Raw genomic sequence first — 14130 nt, 5'->3', positions numbered from 1 at the left:
CGCATAAATTCCGAGGATTTTCCCGAAAGTTGGATTTCCGCACAAAAACGAGACACCAGAGCAGTTCTGCTGAAAACAGCGTTAGTCCGTGTTAGTTGTATCCAAAATACACAAATTAGAGGCAAAACAATAGCAAAAGTGTTCGGGAAAGTAGATACGTTTTGGACGTATCAAGGCTCGAGCTTATAAAATATGTTTTCTCTTCCATTCCTATTTATTATATGTCCAACATCCTTTTCACCAAAAAATTATTGTTAAACTCACTGCTATTATTAGAAACTTTTGGTGGACCGGTGTTAGGGAAGAGACAAACTCTAAAGGTCTTTGTTTGAGAGCTTGGAAGGACATCTGCGCTCCGAAAAATGAGGGGGGGGGCTAGGTATAAGAAACCTCCAAGCTATGAATCAGGGTCTCATTCTAATGGCAGCTTGGAGAATAGCTGATCATCCAAACAACTTCCTCCATGCTGTGCTTAAATCCAAATATTTTCCAAGTTCCTCTATTTGGCGCCCTAACCCAAACACTCCCAAGTCAACCTTTTGGGATTCCATAATAAAAATTCTTCCCATTCTCAAAGCCCATTGCTTCTACCAACTCACACAAGGCCACATATCAATATGGAGCACTCCGTGGTGCCAAAACTGGACTCACATTTACGACTCTCTCATCATCCAACACGATGGCTTTATTTATCCAGCTCAGGTGAAGGATCTTTGGCTTTCCAACCAAAAACAGTGGAACCATCAATTTATTGACACCTTATTCCAGGAGCCAATGGCTTCTATTATTAAAAACACCGACATCATCTATTCTCAAGATAATGATATCCTATGTTGGAAGCTAACTCCCTCAGGCCAGTGCAATACAAAAAGCGTATACATGGCTTGTCTTCAAAATTTGCAGGATCAAGGGGAGCCAAAACCGAGACAAGTGCATCATCATACGATTCAACTATTGAATCTGGTATGGAAGAACAGGCAAATAACTCCAAGAGTTCAAGCTTTTGGATGGAGGTTTCTAAGAAAAGCCATACCAACCGGAGCAAGAACACGTAAGTATTCTAAACACATTAGTAAGCTTTGTTCTAGGTGTGGCATGGAGGAGGATGACACTCATTTATTCTTTACCTGCAATTTTGCTAGAGCTGCTTGGTTTATTACTCCCTGGTTCTTTCACTCAGACAGTCTAGTTTTAAATTGCAATTCTTTTACTCAAACTTGTCTAAAGCTTATGAACATGAACCACCCTCATGCTTCTTTGCCAAACATTTTAACTTTTATGTGGTGCTTGTGGAAATCAAGAAACGATAATCTTTTTAACAATAAACCAGGAAACCCACATCAAATTAATCAAATGGCTCAGGCTATAAGGCACAATTTCGAAATGGAGGACATACCCAAACCTATGCTGCTGCAGTCTAATAGTTCACAGTGCAATGCAACGACTTCTACTCCATCTATACAGGTCCAAGAACAGGTGCGAAACACACTTCCGAAACAAGGAGAAACCATCAAAACTGACATGCAGATTATAGGTTCCAAAATCTTCACCGGTGCAACATGGAAAACCAAGAAAACACCAGGAGGCGGAAATCAAGTAGCATCGGGAATTGGTGTTTACTGTCAGCTGCAAGATCCTGCCATAAACACTTCTATTTTTATCCAGGCTTCAGTTCCAGTAACACCATCAGCTCTCCAGGCTGAAGCTGCAACAATGATTTTAGCGGCAAGAATGGCCAGTTTACTGAAGGTCCAGCAAGTAACTTTTCTGTCGGACAATCTTACTCTTACAAGAGCAGCTGCAACTTCTTCCCCCACCAATCAGCAGGTACCCTGGGAAATCAGACCACAAGTCTCTGATTTTATTAAAATTACTGAAGCAATTCCCCATGCAATTTACCATGTAAAGAGAGACATAAATGGGGTTGCTCATGACTGTGCACATCAGGCAATTAGACAGGCTTTGTCTACGCCTATCTTGAGCTGCTCTAATTCCTCTCATAGGAATAGTCTCTGTCCAACTGCTTCTATATTCCAACATCTTTGTTACAGGGATTTGTAATTCATGTTGTACATTGCCTATGAGATGAATGAAAATTTGGCGCCCCAGGCGCTTCTCTCTATTAAAAAAAAAATTACCTACATATACTTGTAGTGCCTTAGAAAAATGATATATGTAGAGAGAGTATGAAAAAAAACAATTCAAACCGAGAATTACGGTGAAAATGCAGAAGTGCAAGCCTAGGCTATATACATGAAGCTATGGCATTTTAAAGTTAAGAAGCTTCTTAAAACCTAAGGGAACATATGGATCTGATTTGTATACCTATAATTTTTCATGCAATACATTGTTTGATATGTGGTACAAGAAAAAATATTGGATATAAAAATACTAGCAAATAGTGGATGATGGACCCTTCCCTGACAAAACATAAAAAAATAGGTCTACCGCAGTTTTTTGTAAGTTGTGGTCAGAGTCAAACTCTATGAAGTCTGACCAACTATATATAAGAAATATATTACCATCACTACAAAAATGTCCCTCTATATGGGATGTTTTTTGGACAGCACAAGCAAAACAAAATTGCTTGCAAAATTGTTTTGCCTAGGCTATGCAATTTATCGATGGCTAAAAGCCTAAAAGGACGGCGGATATATATGTGCCGAAATACACTCCTTAACCGTGGATAAGAATGCAGTGGTAGGTTACAGCAAATCCCGACCCTCGTAGTGCAGTGGTAAATGGAATGGATTCAAATAGTTGTGCCATCCATTGTTATCGACATCAAAAGTTGGGACACAACTACAAAATGGTAAAGCACGTCCCATTAACAAGTGGGAACCACCTCTGCCGAGCCTTGATTTGCTTTTGTATAGTCCATTTATGGAAACGAGGCCCACATAGTTGGTCATACTTGTTCAATAGACCATAAACAAACCCTAACAAACACTTTCCAGCCAAGTTTATTATATAATATCGAAAACCCTTAGTGGCACTCCCTACTCCCCAGTATGCACGTCGTCGCACTCACAAATGACCACTCCGTACGCTGCTGCACTCCCCGTTAGTGACTCTGGCTTGCCAAGACAACCCCAAGATCATACTATCTTTTTAAAGAAAAACTAGATTTCACAAACTCCCATCTCTTCTACTAACCGACCTCCCCACTCTCATCATGGAAAGGAGGTGAAGCGCAAGTTAAAGACCTAAAGGTTATTCATGTCGGGTACCGTCTCTTGATCTGGCGCACCAATGTTGCAGTCCTCCACCTCTGTTCCTGATTCTAAGGTATGATATTCATCTCTTCTAGAGATCCTGTTGCATCTTGTTTTTTCACCTCCATATTTATTCTCGATTCTAATCATTATGTTGTTCCTTTCAGCTCCAAGTGAGCTTGTAGAATGGCAGGCATCTGGATGCCATCGCGGTACCGTGCAAGGGGGATGGCTGCCATGTCGCCACGGTTGCACTACTGTGCGTGAAGAATGTCCTAGGATAAGTTTAAAATCTTGGATGGGTGTAGAAGTTAAACCTGCATTTCTCCATCTATCCTTTTGGGATTTAGTTATTTTTCTTTTCTTTTGGAGTTGCTGGGATTTTTCCCAATGTAAAGTGGTTGCAACGCATCAATATAACCCTAATGGAATTTGATATCTTAATTCAATGGAAACTACTATCTGAAACAAAATAATAGATCACTTGATTATGTATTGTTGATTGTGATTAATTTAGGTAGGTAAAAGATCTACCTAACACGGCATATTGTGTGTCGTACTTATTTGTATCATGATAGTAAATTTTGCGCCGCCAATTAATATACCAATATGTTTTAGTATTCGTGTCGTGCATGAGAGCTCGCAGCAGATATGTAAGTGCCGCAAGAAAAAAAATGGCTTGTTTGCACTTTCCTAACATATAGTTATTTCTGGCGGCAAATGCCGCCTCAGCACCACAATGGCGATTAGGCGTGTGTCTTGGCCTTTATAATCTTCAAGGCATGCCTGCGCTATTGTAGATGATATCAAATAAATATTATTAGAAACATCAGCAATTTGCATTATCTGTTATGGATTTGGTATTAGTAGATGCTGATATTATTTCATATATGCACTACAGGAAAACGGTGTAGTTGTGCCGATGATTTTCTTACAGCCCTCAGCGTCCGTGGACTACGCCGAAAGCCCCGACCTTTGGCCGTCAGCATAGCTCCAGGCAGTCGGTACCGTGCCGTAGTGATGGGTTGTCAAATGCTATAACATTTGTCTTCGGACAAAGCTAATTAAAACTCTGGAAATTTTGAGAAAGAGTGAATTTCCGCTCTTTTTGGTTTTATATAGATGGACCTATCCAACATCTTTAATTTGACGCGAAAGTTAAAAGGGAACTGACAAGTCGAGTGTAATGTAACAGTGGACCTCAGTGAGGTACGTACGCCCGCTTCAAACACTCCCGCTGTGGCGCGCACACAGCCCGGCCGTAACCACCGTAACTAACTCTGGCTTCTTCCACCTCGCGAGAAACCAAGAAAAAAACCCAGCCCGACCCAGGCTCCCCGCATCCGTCGCTCGTCCGATCCGGCCGATGGAGGTGTTCGACGACGTGCATTTCGTGCGTCTCCGTTGCCGGGTGCGGCGGACCAAGTACCTGGCCGCCGACGACGACGGGCGGGGCGTGTGCCTCTCCAGCCAGCGGGGCGCGCACAACACGGTGTGGGCCGTGCAGCCCGTGGAGGGCGCGGTGGAGGGCGCCGAGGGCGGGCCCTTCGTCCTCCTCCGCGGCGCCTACGGCCGCTACCTCTTCGCGACCGACGTCCAGGCAGCCATGGGGCCCACCCACGGCGTCACCGCCGTGCAGCACGGCCGGCTGCACCCTAACACGCCGCGGGGGATGCTCTGGCAGGCCATCCGGCGACGCGCCTCCTTCGTCATGCGCAGCGCCGCCGGGAGGTACCTCCGCGCAAATGGCAAGTATCTCCGGTGGCGCGTCGCCGTCACCGTCGCCGGCGACGACGGCAGCACCATGTTGCAGTGGGCCATCGAGGCCGTGCCCCTTCGGTTAGAGCGCCCCACCCTCATCGATCCCCCGCCACAGGTATATATACGCATCGTCCGCCATTCTAGAATCTCTATGATACCTCTTGTGTCACTTGTTGCATGCTGATCGACGGATCGGTTTTCCAACAGATGATGCGGCGGCGGGACGGCCCGCCGACGGAGCAGGAGGTGTCGCGGCAGATCCGGTACGTGCGCGCGGGCGCCGATGGGGAGGTCGACGAGCAGGGGTGGCGGACGGTGCGGATCAACACCAATAGCCTCATGCAGCTGCGGCTCACGCTGGCCAACCTGCTGGGCCAGAACAGGTCGGCGCTCCACACCACGCTCTGCGTCCGCGCCGGCGCCCACGCCGAGCTCTCGCCGCTGCTCATCGACCTGCCCATCAGCAACGAACGCGTCGACATCGTCATCATCACGCACGGGACACCAGGTGAGGAGGTGATCTACTCGCTTGTGTTCTTGGCCAGCTCTCGTGCATTCCTGACCTGATATTGCTATTACCCACTACTCTACGTTATATCTTGCTGATGAAAGTAACATTACAGTGACTAATCAACTCTGGTATTGTTTCTTTACATGCTCTGATATGGTACTAGCTAGCATGTAAGATAATTGGTTCATTTTACTTGACATTTTGAGGAATAAATGATTGGCTATTCTGATCTGCACGGGTCGTTCATATATATTTCCACCATCTGCTCTTGCTTCTCACCACTGTTACTGACTACTAAATGTTGATGGAATTTCCAGTGGACAACTCATTGGTGTACCCAAATGTCGATGCTGTGGAGTGAACTTTCTGCAGAGAGGCGTGAAGTGACATGATTAGGAATTGTTTGCGTGATTCTTTCACCGCTGCCATGATCGGTACTGACTATACTGAGGACTATCTAGCGATCAGTTTCCTCTCTTTTCATTCTGCTCAAGTGTAGCTAATCCCTCTACCGCTAGTGTACATCAGACTATCAGAATAGTTGGCAAGAGTGCTTGTAGAATATAATGATCGATACATGCTTTTGAACTTCACCGTAGTCGATGAAGACACTTACTGAACAGGCACCAAGTTGCCTTGTGATTTTGCTCTGATCTCAGAATCTAGCTGGTAACAATGCCACGGTACAATGCTGCCTGAAAATGATTGGATTTGAAATCAGAAGGTTGTCTTGAAATGGAGATCTGTTAATTCGAAGTGTTATTGCGTGTGCATTTGATTTGATTTATATTTCTAGTGATCTTGTGGAAATGTGAAGCATCGAGAGAGACTGCTATGTGATTGAATGTGAAGCATTAATGCTGCATCTGATTAAGAAATCATCAATCTGTCGATACCTTCGACGAAAATAGATTCTTCAGTTGTCCAAAGCATGGAATTTGAAACGTTGATGCAGAAGCCAGGAGTTATCCTGCTTTCAAGAAAAACTAGGAAGCTTGGCGCCGCGCCATGTCGCGCCCATGGCTGATAAATTGTTGGTTAAAATATTTGTAGAGGCAATTTTGAAGAACGTTTGAAGTAATATAAAGAGGCATGGTTCAGAATTATTTTATACCCGCGAGTCGTAGGTAATCGCGAGGGATGAAAAGGAGGGTAACGTGGGCAAAAAAAACACTAGGTGATCGTGAGGCAGTGTAGAAAAGGGAGGATAGTATGGCAGTAGCACTACCCAGCAGGTGTACTGCCTAGAGCGAGGCAGCTGCAGTTCTCGGAGCGCGCGGACAGTGTGTACCGGCTTAAAGAGGAGACATGCAGTGAGGTCAATTTTTTTTCTTGAGGCGAGTGCTAGCCGTCGGTCGGCCGAATTTAGAGAGATTATCGGTTGCAGTTTTCACCGTTCGATGGGACTCCACGTTCGGCGGGATGTTCAGGTCAGAAACGTCGCTTTCCTGGCATGCAAGCGGGGGACCAGGAAAATGTCGCTTTCGGTTGAAAGCACGACCGGCACTTTTCCAAGTCGGTGGACCCAGCAAAACCTTCTTTTCTCCACTCTTTTGGAGCAAATCATTCATTTACGTTTGCAAATAAAACACTAATGTAACATTGCAGAAAATCATCTAGTTATTAGCAACAATAATCAACAGCAAAATCCAACAAAAATGCTATATATTTACAACAATAATCAACAATAAAAATGTTGGCTATTTACAACAATAATCAATAGCAAATCTAACAAAATAAATAGATTCACAACAATTGTCAACGATAATTCCAATAAAAATGTTGGATATTACAACATATCAACATCAAAATCTAAATAAAATATTGACCATTTACAACAATTATCAACCACAATTCTAATAAAAATGTTGGCTATTTACAACAATTTCAACAACATGACCGGTCTCCAATTGATTCTCAAGTGGTTCACTACAAAAATAAACAATAAAATCAGCAAAAATGATGGCTGTTTACAACAATAGACAATTAAAAAAATCAGCAAAACCAAGTACTTTCAACACTAAAATATTCATGTGCAAGAATACTTTGTTAACAAAATTCTATTTCGTTTACCACAAAATTTCACAATGAAAACAACAAAAATCTGACAACGCGCAAGGAAAATTAACTTGCCGAACATGGAGATCGACGCTTGAACCAGGGGGCTTGATGGGTGGTCGGCGACCGAGGCAGCGGGGCCGGAGCTCGAGAAGACGAAGGAATGTGACACCGGCGGGCGGCCGCGAGGGAGGCCTGCAGCACCGCCGCCGGAGGCGCGCAACCACACAAATGATATAGCGACGCCACGGGACAACTTGCAGCAGCGCGAGCTCGCGAGCGCGGAGGCTTCGGAGGGCGGAGGAGCTACGCCGGTGACCTCTTCTAGCCGCTCGAGCGCAGGAGCTTCTGAAGGAGGGAATCCATGGAGGCAGTGTGGGGAACTGGAGGCGAGCACTCGTGTTCACACAGGAGAATAGGAAGAAGATAAGATAGGGATGTAGAAGAATAGAAAAAGGCAAAGCAATGAGGGTGGCCCCTGGTGACGCTCGTGTCCTTTATCTACGCCACGCTAGGAAGGACGTGGCCAGCCTGGAGCAACCGATCTTTCCCTGTTGATCGATGGGCTGATACCAAGCATTTTCCTTTTTGTTTCCCGAGTTGGTACAGAAGAAGGCAGTAGTATTTTTTTTTTCCTGCATAAAGAGACGGCGAACACCGGAGTAAGTATATTTTTCAGCATTGCTACAGAAGAAGATAGTATTATTTTTCCTGGATAAAGAGAGATGGCGGGGATGTGGATCAAGCAAGTATATGTTTTTTGAGGAAAAGGCCATAGTATTTTTCCATAGTAAAAGAGGCGACAAATGTTAGAGTATTTTTTCGAAGTAACCATAGAAGAAGGCGCTAGTATGTTTGCCGAATAAAAGAGAGGACAAAAGATGAAGTTTTTTTTTTGAAGTATGCATTAGAATTTTTGTGTGAATAAAATAAGTGACGAATGACACAATAAGTATTTTAGAGTGGGAGTTAGCATCAAAAAATTATTGCTGAAAATTACTGGATGCGATCAACAAAAGAAAGTAGCAACATTTTGTCAAATAAATTAAAGAGGCGATGGATAGTGGAGTATTATGTTTCTCAAAGTTATCATAGGAAAACCCTGGAGCTAGCGTCGGGGAAGACGGATATCATTGAAGAATTACTGATGGAGATTACTATTCGTGGACGGTCGAAAGAATATTGCTAGAAAATCATTGACAATGAATTACATGTCGTTGAAGAATTATTGGGTATTTTAAGCTGGTGTCTCGAAAATTATTTTTGGAGAATTACCATTTGTACAGCGTCGGCAAATAATAACTGTTGCAAAATTACCATAAGAGAATTGTGCGGTATTAAAGTTTACTGTTGAGCAATTGCCATCGAGGAATTACTACTTGAGACGAACATCTATATGGAGAAAATAATGCTAGGAAATCATTGGAAAAATATTGTAGCGTGCAATGTTCAAGTTGCACCGTGAAACTACTGAGAATTAATGTTCATGTTGTATCGGAAAACTGCCGTAAAATAATCTTTTTCAAAAATTCATGGAAATATTGTTGAGAAATTACTTTCGGAGAACAATGCATCATCATTGAAGAATCACATCTAAATAATTAGTGGCAGGAAATAACTTCTTAAGAGGAAAATGTGTACCAAAAAATGCTGCTATAAAATCACTGGTAAAAATAATGTAACAGGCACAATCACTGTAAATAATTAACGGTAAAAATTACCGCAATGGCCACTGTAACGGGTTGTGGTAAAAATCATCGGTAAAAGTAATGTAGCAGGCATAATCATTTAGAGCAATTCTAATAGTATAGCCAGCTGCTGGCTATAAGCCAAGTGCCATGTCATTTATAGCCAACTTAGAGCCAACATATACAATAGTGAGCTATAAAAATGTAGTACTTTATCAATGTATGACCCACTTTTCACTCTCAGAAAGTGCCTAGGGGCACGTGCTAGAGCTGGCTCTTGCATAAGAGCCCACTCTCCTTCTCTCTCCTCCTCTCTCTCCTCCAACTAAGCAATAATATACTATTTTAATTCTTATAGCCAGCTGACTAGGACTTATTGTACTTGCTCTTAAGGGAAGTGGGGCTTTGTGGAGGCTCTAAATCTTCTAGCTTTAATATATAGATCTACTAAATGCGAAACTGTGGAGACTCTAAATGTTAGAATTCGGTAAAGCTAGTTGACGCATTTATTTCTTAAAGGTAAGTTGTGTATTAATTAATTGGTAAATTATTCATACACACAGGACGGAACCTGACCTTGCATAGCACCACAACACAACTCTCTATGTCCTAGTTGAGCCAGGTTCTGAGATGGTTCAATGATTCTCCCTTCCAGACGATTAAACTTATTTTCAATGATACTCATGGGTGACCTATCAACAACAACTGGATCAACAATCTTTATAAGAGAACTACAATCAGTTTCAAAGTCTAGATTCTCCAAGCAAGCAATGGTTTCACACATTTCAGCAGATATGCAACATGGATATATAACACCCCAGACTGAGAATAAAACTGAAGTATCATGGTTTCTCTCATCATGTTTGTCGAGTAGTATAATAACCCAATCAAATCCTCTAAAAGCCAAGCCCTTTTAATTTGGCAGGGTCCAACTTCTTCTTGCTTCATATCTTTAAGATTTTTCAGCAGTACATGTCATAACTACATGGTAACGATCTTTCACCGCCATGCCACATATTGTACATGTAGAAAATACATTAGGCAAGCGTCTTCTCCTATTCACCTGGACAGCCAAATAATTCGTATCAAATTATCACACAATAACTCTTATCTTAGGTGGTGCATTAGCTTTCCAAATGGAATTCCAAAGCTTTCTGCATGATTTCTCTCGCTAGAGTTTGTTTGAATAGCAAGCTTTTCATCATGTGCAAGTCTATACGCAGATCTTACCTAAAAAAACCATTCTTCTCACTAGGCTAAGACACAAAATCCTTCAAGCTAAGTCAAAACATTGAAATCTGATTCTTAGAACTTCTTCGGCATCACGAGGCATAAAAAACGTTTCTCACAATACTTTAGTTCCAAGCATGATAATTTTGATTAAATAGATCATCCACTCACTACTGAAAAGAGCAATGGTTGGTTTTCTACTAGTGGTGCACTATACTAGTGGTGTGCCACTTCTATACCAATGGCGCATCACAAACCAGTGCGCTACTGGGAAACTTAGCAGTGACGCAGTCCAAGATATCGTACACCACGAGCATTCCTAGGGGTGCGAATTTTGGGCAACACTTAAAATAATACAAACATCAAAATTTAAAATCCTTCGAGATGTCCATATGTTATGTAATCTAGTTATAAGGAAAAATAAAAACATGAATTTCAACATACTTTGCAAAATGGCGCCATATTTCGGTAAAATGGATCTGGAATTTGTATACGACCTTTGATAAAAAAACGTTTTTATATGAAAATGTATCAACATAAAAAGTTACATCTGATTTCAATGACCTTTGGCTGTTTACCGATTTTTTAGATTCCTCAAATTGAAAAAGGAAAACGGATTTTTTGGAGATTTAGAGAAAAAAATCGAAAGAGGAAAAACTTTGCGGTGGGCGTTGGTGCGCCACTTCTAAATTTCCCTCCTTAGAATTTTGAATCGGCCGGCCACCTACCCCCACTACCCTTATCCACCTCCCTCCTCCCTTCTCCACACATTCCCCTTGTCCTCCTCTCCTCCATCCTCTCCTTTCCTCATTTCCCTTCCCTCCTCTCTGGTGCACCTCCCTCCTATCCTCCTCCCCCTCCTCTCCGGTGCCCTACCTCCTCTCCGGTCTCTTCTCCTCCTCCCTCCCTCCTTTCCAGACGCCATCTCATCTCTCCTCTAAAACCGCTAGCTAGGGTTAGAGAACAACTAATTCAGAACACAAAAACGAGAAAAAACAATTCAAAAAATATACCTCTGTCACACTACATGGTGCGCCACTACTAGTTCTTAGCAGTGACACGCTAGTAGTGGTGCACCACATGTGCAACACTTATGGAAAAAACCGGTGTGCCACTAGTAAGTATTTTCCTAGTAGTGACTCTTCGGATCCGAGAGTTCATAAGGTTATTGTTGATCTTTATATCAACCCTTGGAATTCAACTGTCATTCAATACACACTTTTCTCCCGTTACCAACTTTCCAAACTACACCTTTCTTCAGCAGTTGTAGGCCATGATCCAACCCTTGCCAACCTTGCAAATGACATCAATATCCGCTAAATTGCGGGCAACAGCGTAGTATTTCACTTTTAGAAGCTTTTGGCTACGGCTACTTGGGAAAGCTATAAGCGCCAAGATCGACATGCTAATAATGCTTGGCTAAAAAGTTTCAGATCTTTGAAACCCTTACCCACCTCTACATTGACAATCCACACTCCGGATGCTCGCGATGGGTACTTACATAGGGCGGCCTAGATAAGTCATGTGATACAAGTGGGTAACTTTATTGTCCGAAAGAAGTCATCGAAACATAGAAGCAAGAGATCTAGTTTTGAAGATCTCGACGCGGCTAGCCTAATGGTCAAAATGGATCCTACGTTCTACGGCTTGGATAACTCATGTGTTAGGGGTTGGTAACCTCAGTGCTACGGCTTGCATAATCATTCTATATGGTGGGTAACTTATGTGCTACAGGGTGGGCAGCACACGTGTTAGAGATAGGTAACTTTTGGGTCAAAAAAAAGTTACCGAAACATACCAACATTGAATCTAGTTTCGAAGATCTCATTGCGACTAATCAATGGTAAAAACGGATCCAAAATCAGATCAATTATTTGAGGTATAAAAGTCTTTATATTTTTGGATTTCACATTTAGAAAGGATGATGTTAGCATTTGTTGTCCTTTTCTGTATGTATGAAAAAGGATCTCCACCCAACGCTTTTACATGATAGGTAATTTATGTGCTACACGTGGGTAACTCATGATGTTAGTGGTGGATAATTTTAGGGCAGTAAAAAAGTCGTTGAAACATATGAGTATGGTTCTAGTTTCGAAGATATGTTTCTGACTAGTCCAGTGGTAAAAATGAATTTCGATCGGATAAACCATTTGTGCTGCAAAATATTTAAAACTTTAATTATTTCCATTTAATGTGGGTGATGTTGACTATTTTGGTTTCTTCCGTATGCATGCGCAATATTAGTCAAATGCTTTTTCCATGCATGTTTTTGGATCCTTTATAATTTTCGCATGCAAGCTCATCACGGGTTCTGCCCACTGAGTTTTCTATACACCAAGCCGCTTCTACATAGCAACGTCCTATATAAAATCAGCTTTAATAATTGGAGGGATTTATTTTGGCATACACTCAAGTGGATTTTTTTTGTTTTATTGTTTAACTAGGCAAATCAGCCCGTGTTTTTGGCTATATATCTCTCCGTCGGATTTTTTTTTCGTCGTTGGATTTCCCAACTTTTGATTATCCAAAAGAGACGATTCATTGGACTCTTGGTTTTTACTGTGTCATCATGATGATGGTTTTGTGTCTTGCATGTAAAAAAGTACTACTAATATTATACATGATGAAAAGTATTACCAAGCTGTATTTAGATTACAAGTACTTGAGCCAACTGATGGAGACATCACACGGTTAATGACCTAGAACTCGCCAATGGATTGGACTGAATTTAGCACCTATAATAACTGAACCATGTTTAGTGTCTGGCCCTCCTCTTGATAATCTCCAGCAAGTTAGGAAGCCATGTGTCAACTCTGAGACTTACATGTTCAAATTCAGTGTGGATAAGTTAGAGGGTTTTGTCCGTTCCGTGGAACATGATATGAAAGTTCTTAGCAATTCATTGGATATTAGCCCCCTTATGGACATATACTATAAGAAAGTTAGACCGGCCTTACTTGTTAGAGAGATAATTTCATCCATCTATTTAAAGATCTGAAAATGCTACTAAGGTACATGAGACCATGCTACTCCGAGCTTATACCACGATGGCAGAATAGGAAATTTGGTATTTATTGATAGTCTCTTCAGGGAAACGGAGAACTATGAGTATGATACCGAGCATATCAAATCTAGGTGGGCACCGCAGTTTTGGCTCCCAGGTTCAAATAAACCTGCTATCTGGACCATTGTTTTGTGCCTAGAGATTGATGATTCAGTCAGCATTGAATGAGCCACGTGCCCTGATAATTGGAGAATACACAGCGGCAGTAGCATACGGTCGTACGAAGTGTGCACCAAAGTAACGCCTGCATACGAAGAGATAACCGTGGTTGAAGATGTGGCTTAACTGGGAGGATCTAGGCCCGCGGAACAATTTTTTGGCCCCTACCTAGACCACCGTCCAGGTTTACGTGTGGCCGTACGAGCACAATGACTAACGACGTGTACGAGGCCAACATTGATCTTGAAGACTCTTTGTGTTAGGTCTTCAACAGGACGATCTAAAACATCTATTCAATTCTTTTTTTGGTTTGTTTGGGTTGGTCCGTAGATAGATTGTGGGTACTGGTCCGGTCTGCTAGGCCACCCCGCGCTGGCCAACATTAAAGCACGATAAAATAATAATTTTCATTTAAATTTTTTTATATGCTACAAGTTTGAATGA

General features: G+C 42.2%; 1 protein-coding gene across 1 annotated transcript; it reads left to right on the top strand.

The window, feature by feature from the left end:
- Nucleotides 1-4581: 4581 nt before the first annotated feature.
- LOC124647047 lies at nucleotides 4582-5848 on the top strand. Its single transcript, XM_047187043.1, has 3 exons — nucleotides 4582-5091; nucleotides 5184-5484; nucleotides 5805-5848. The coding sequence occupies exons 1-3, from the start codon at nucleotides 4582-4584 to the stop codon at nucleotides 5846-5848; spliced, it is 855 nt and encodes a 284-aa protein (XP_047042999.1).
- The last annotated feature ends 8282 nt before the right edge of the window (nucleotides 5849-14130 follow it).

The sequence above is a fragment of the Lolium rigidum genome, chromosome 4 (assembly GCF_022539505.1).
Source record: "Lolium rigidum isolate FL_2022 chromosome 4, APGP_CSIRO_Lrig_0.1, whole genome shotgun sequence".
Lineage (NCBI taxonomy): Eukaryota > Viridiplantae > Streptophyta > Magnoliopsida > Poales > Poaceae > Lolium > Lolium rigidum.
The sequence above is the reverse complement of the archived record's forward strand: the minus strand, read 5'-3'. Positions and strand labels throughout refer to the sequence as shown.

What these genes read in the sequence shown, in the direction of transcription:
- LOC124647047 (XM_047187043.1), top strand. Translation starts at nt 4,582, where the DNA reads ATGGAGGTGTTCGACGACGTGCATTTCGTGCGTCTCCGTTGCCGGGTG. An exon ending in TCATCGATCCCCCGCCACAG is followed by an intron (nt 5,092 to 5,183) that starts GTATATATACGC and finishes GTTTTCCAACAG; the next exon opens with ATGATGCGGCGGCGGGACGG. An exon ending in CATCACGCACGGGACACCAG is followed by an intron (nt 5,485 to 5,804) that starts GTGAGGAGGTGA and finishes TGGAATTTCCAG; the next exon opens with TGGACAACTCATTGGTGTAC.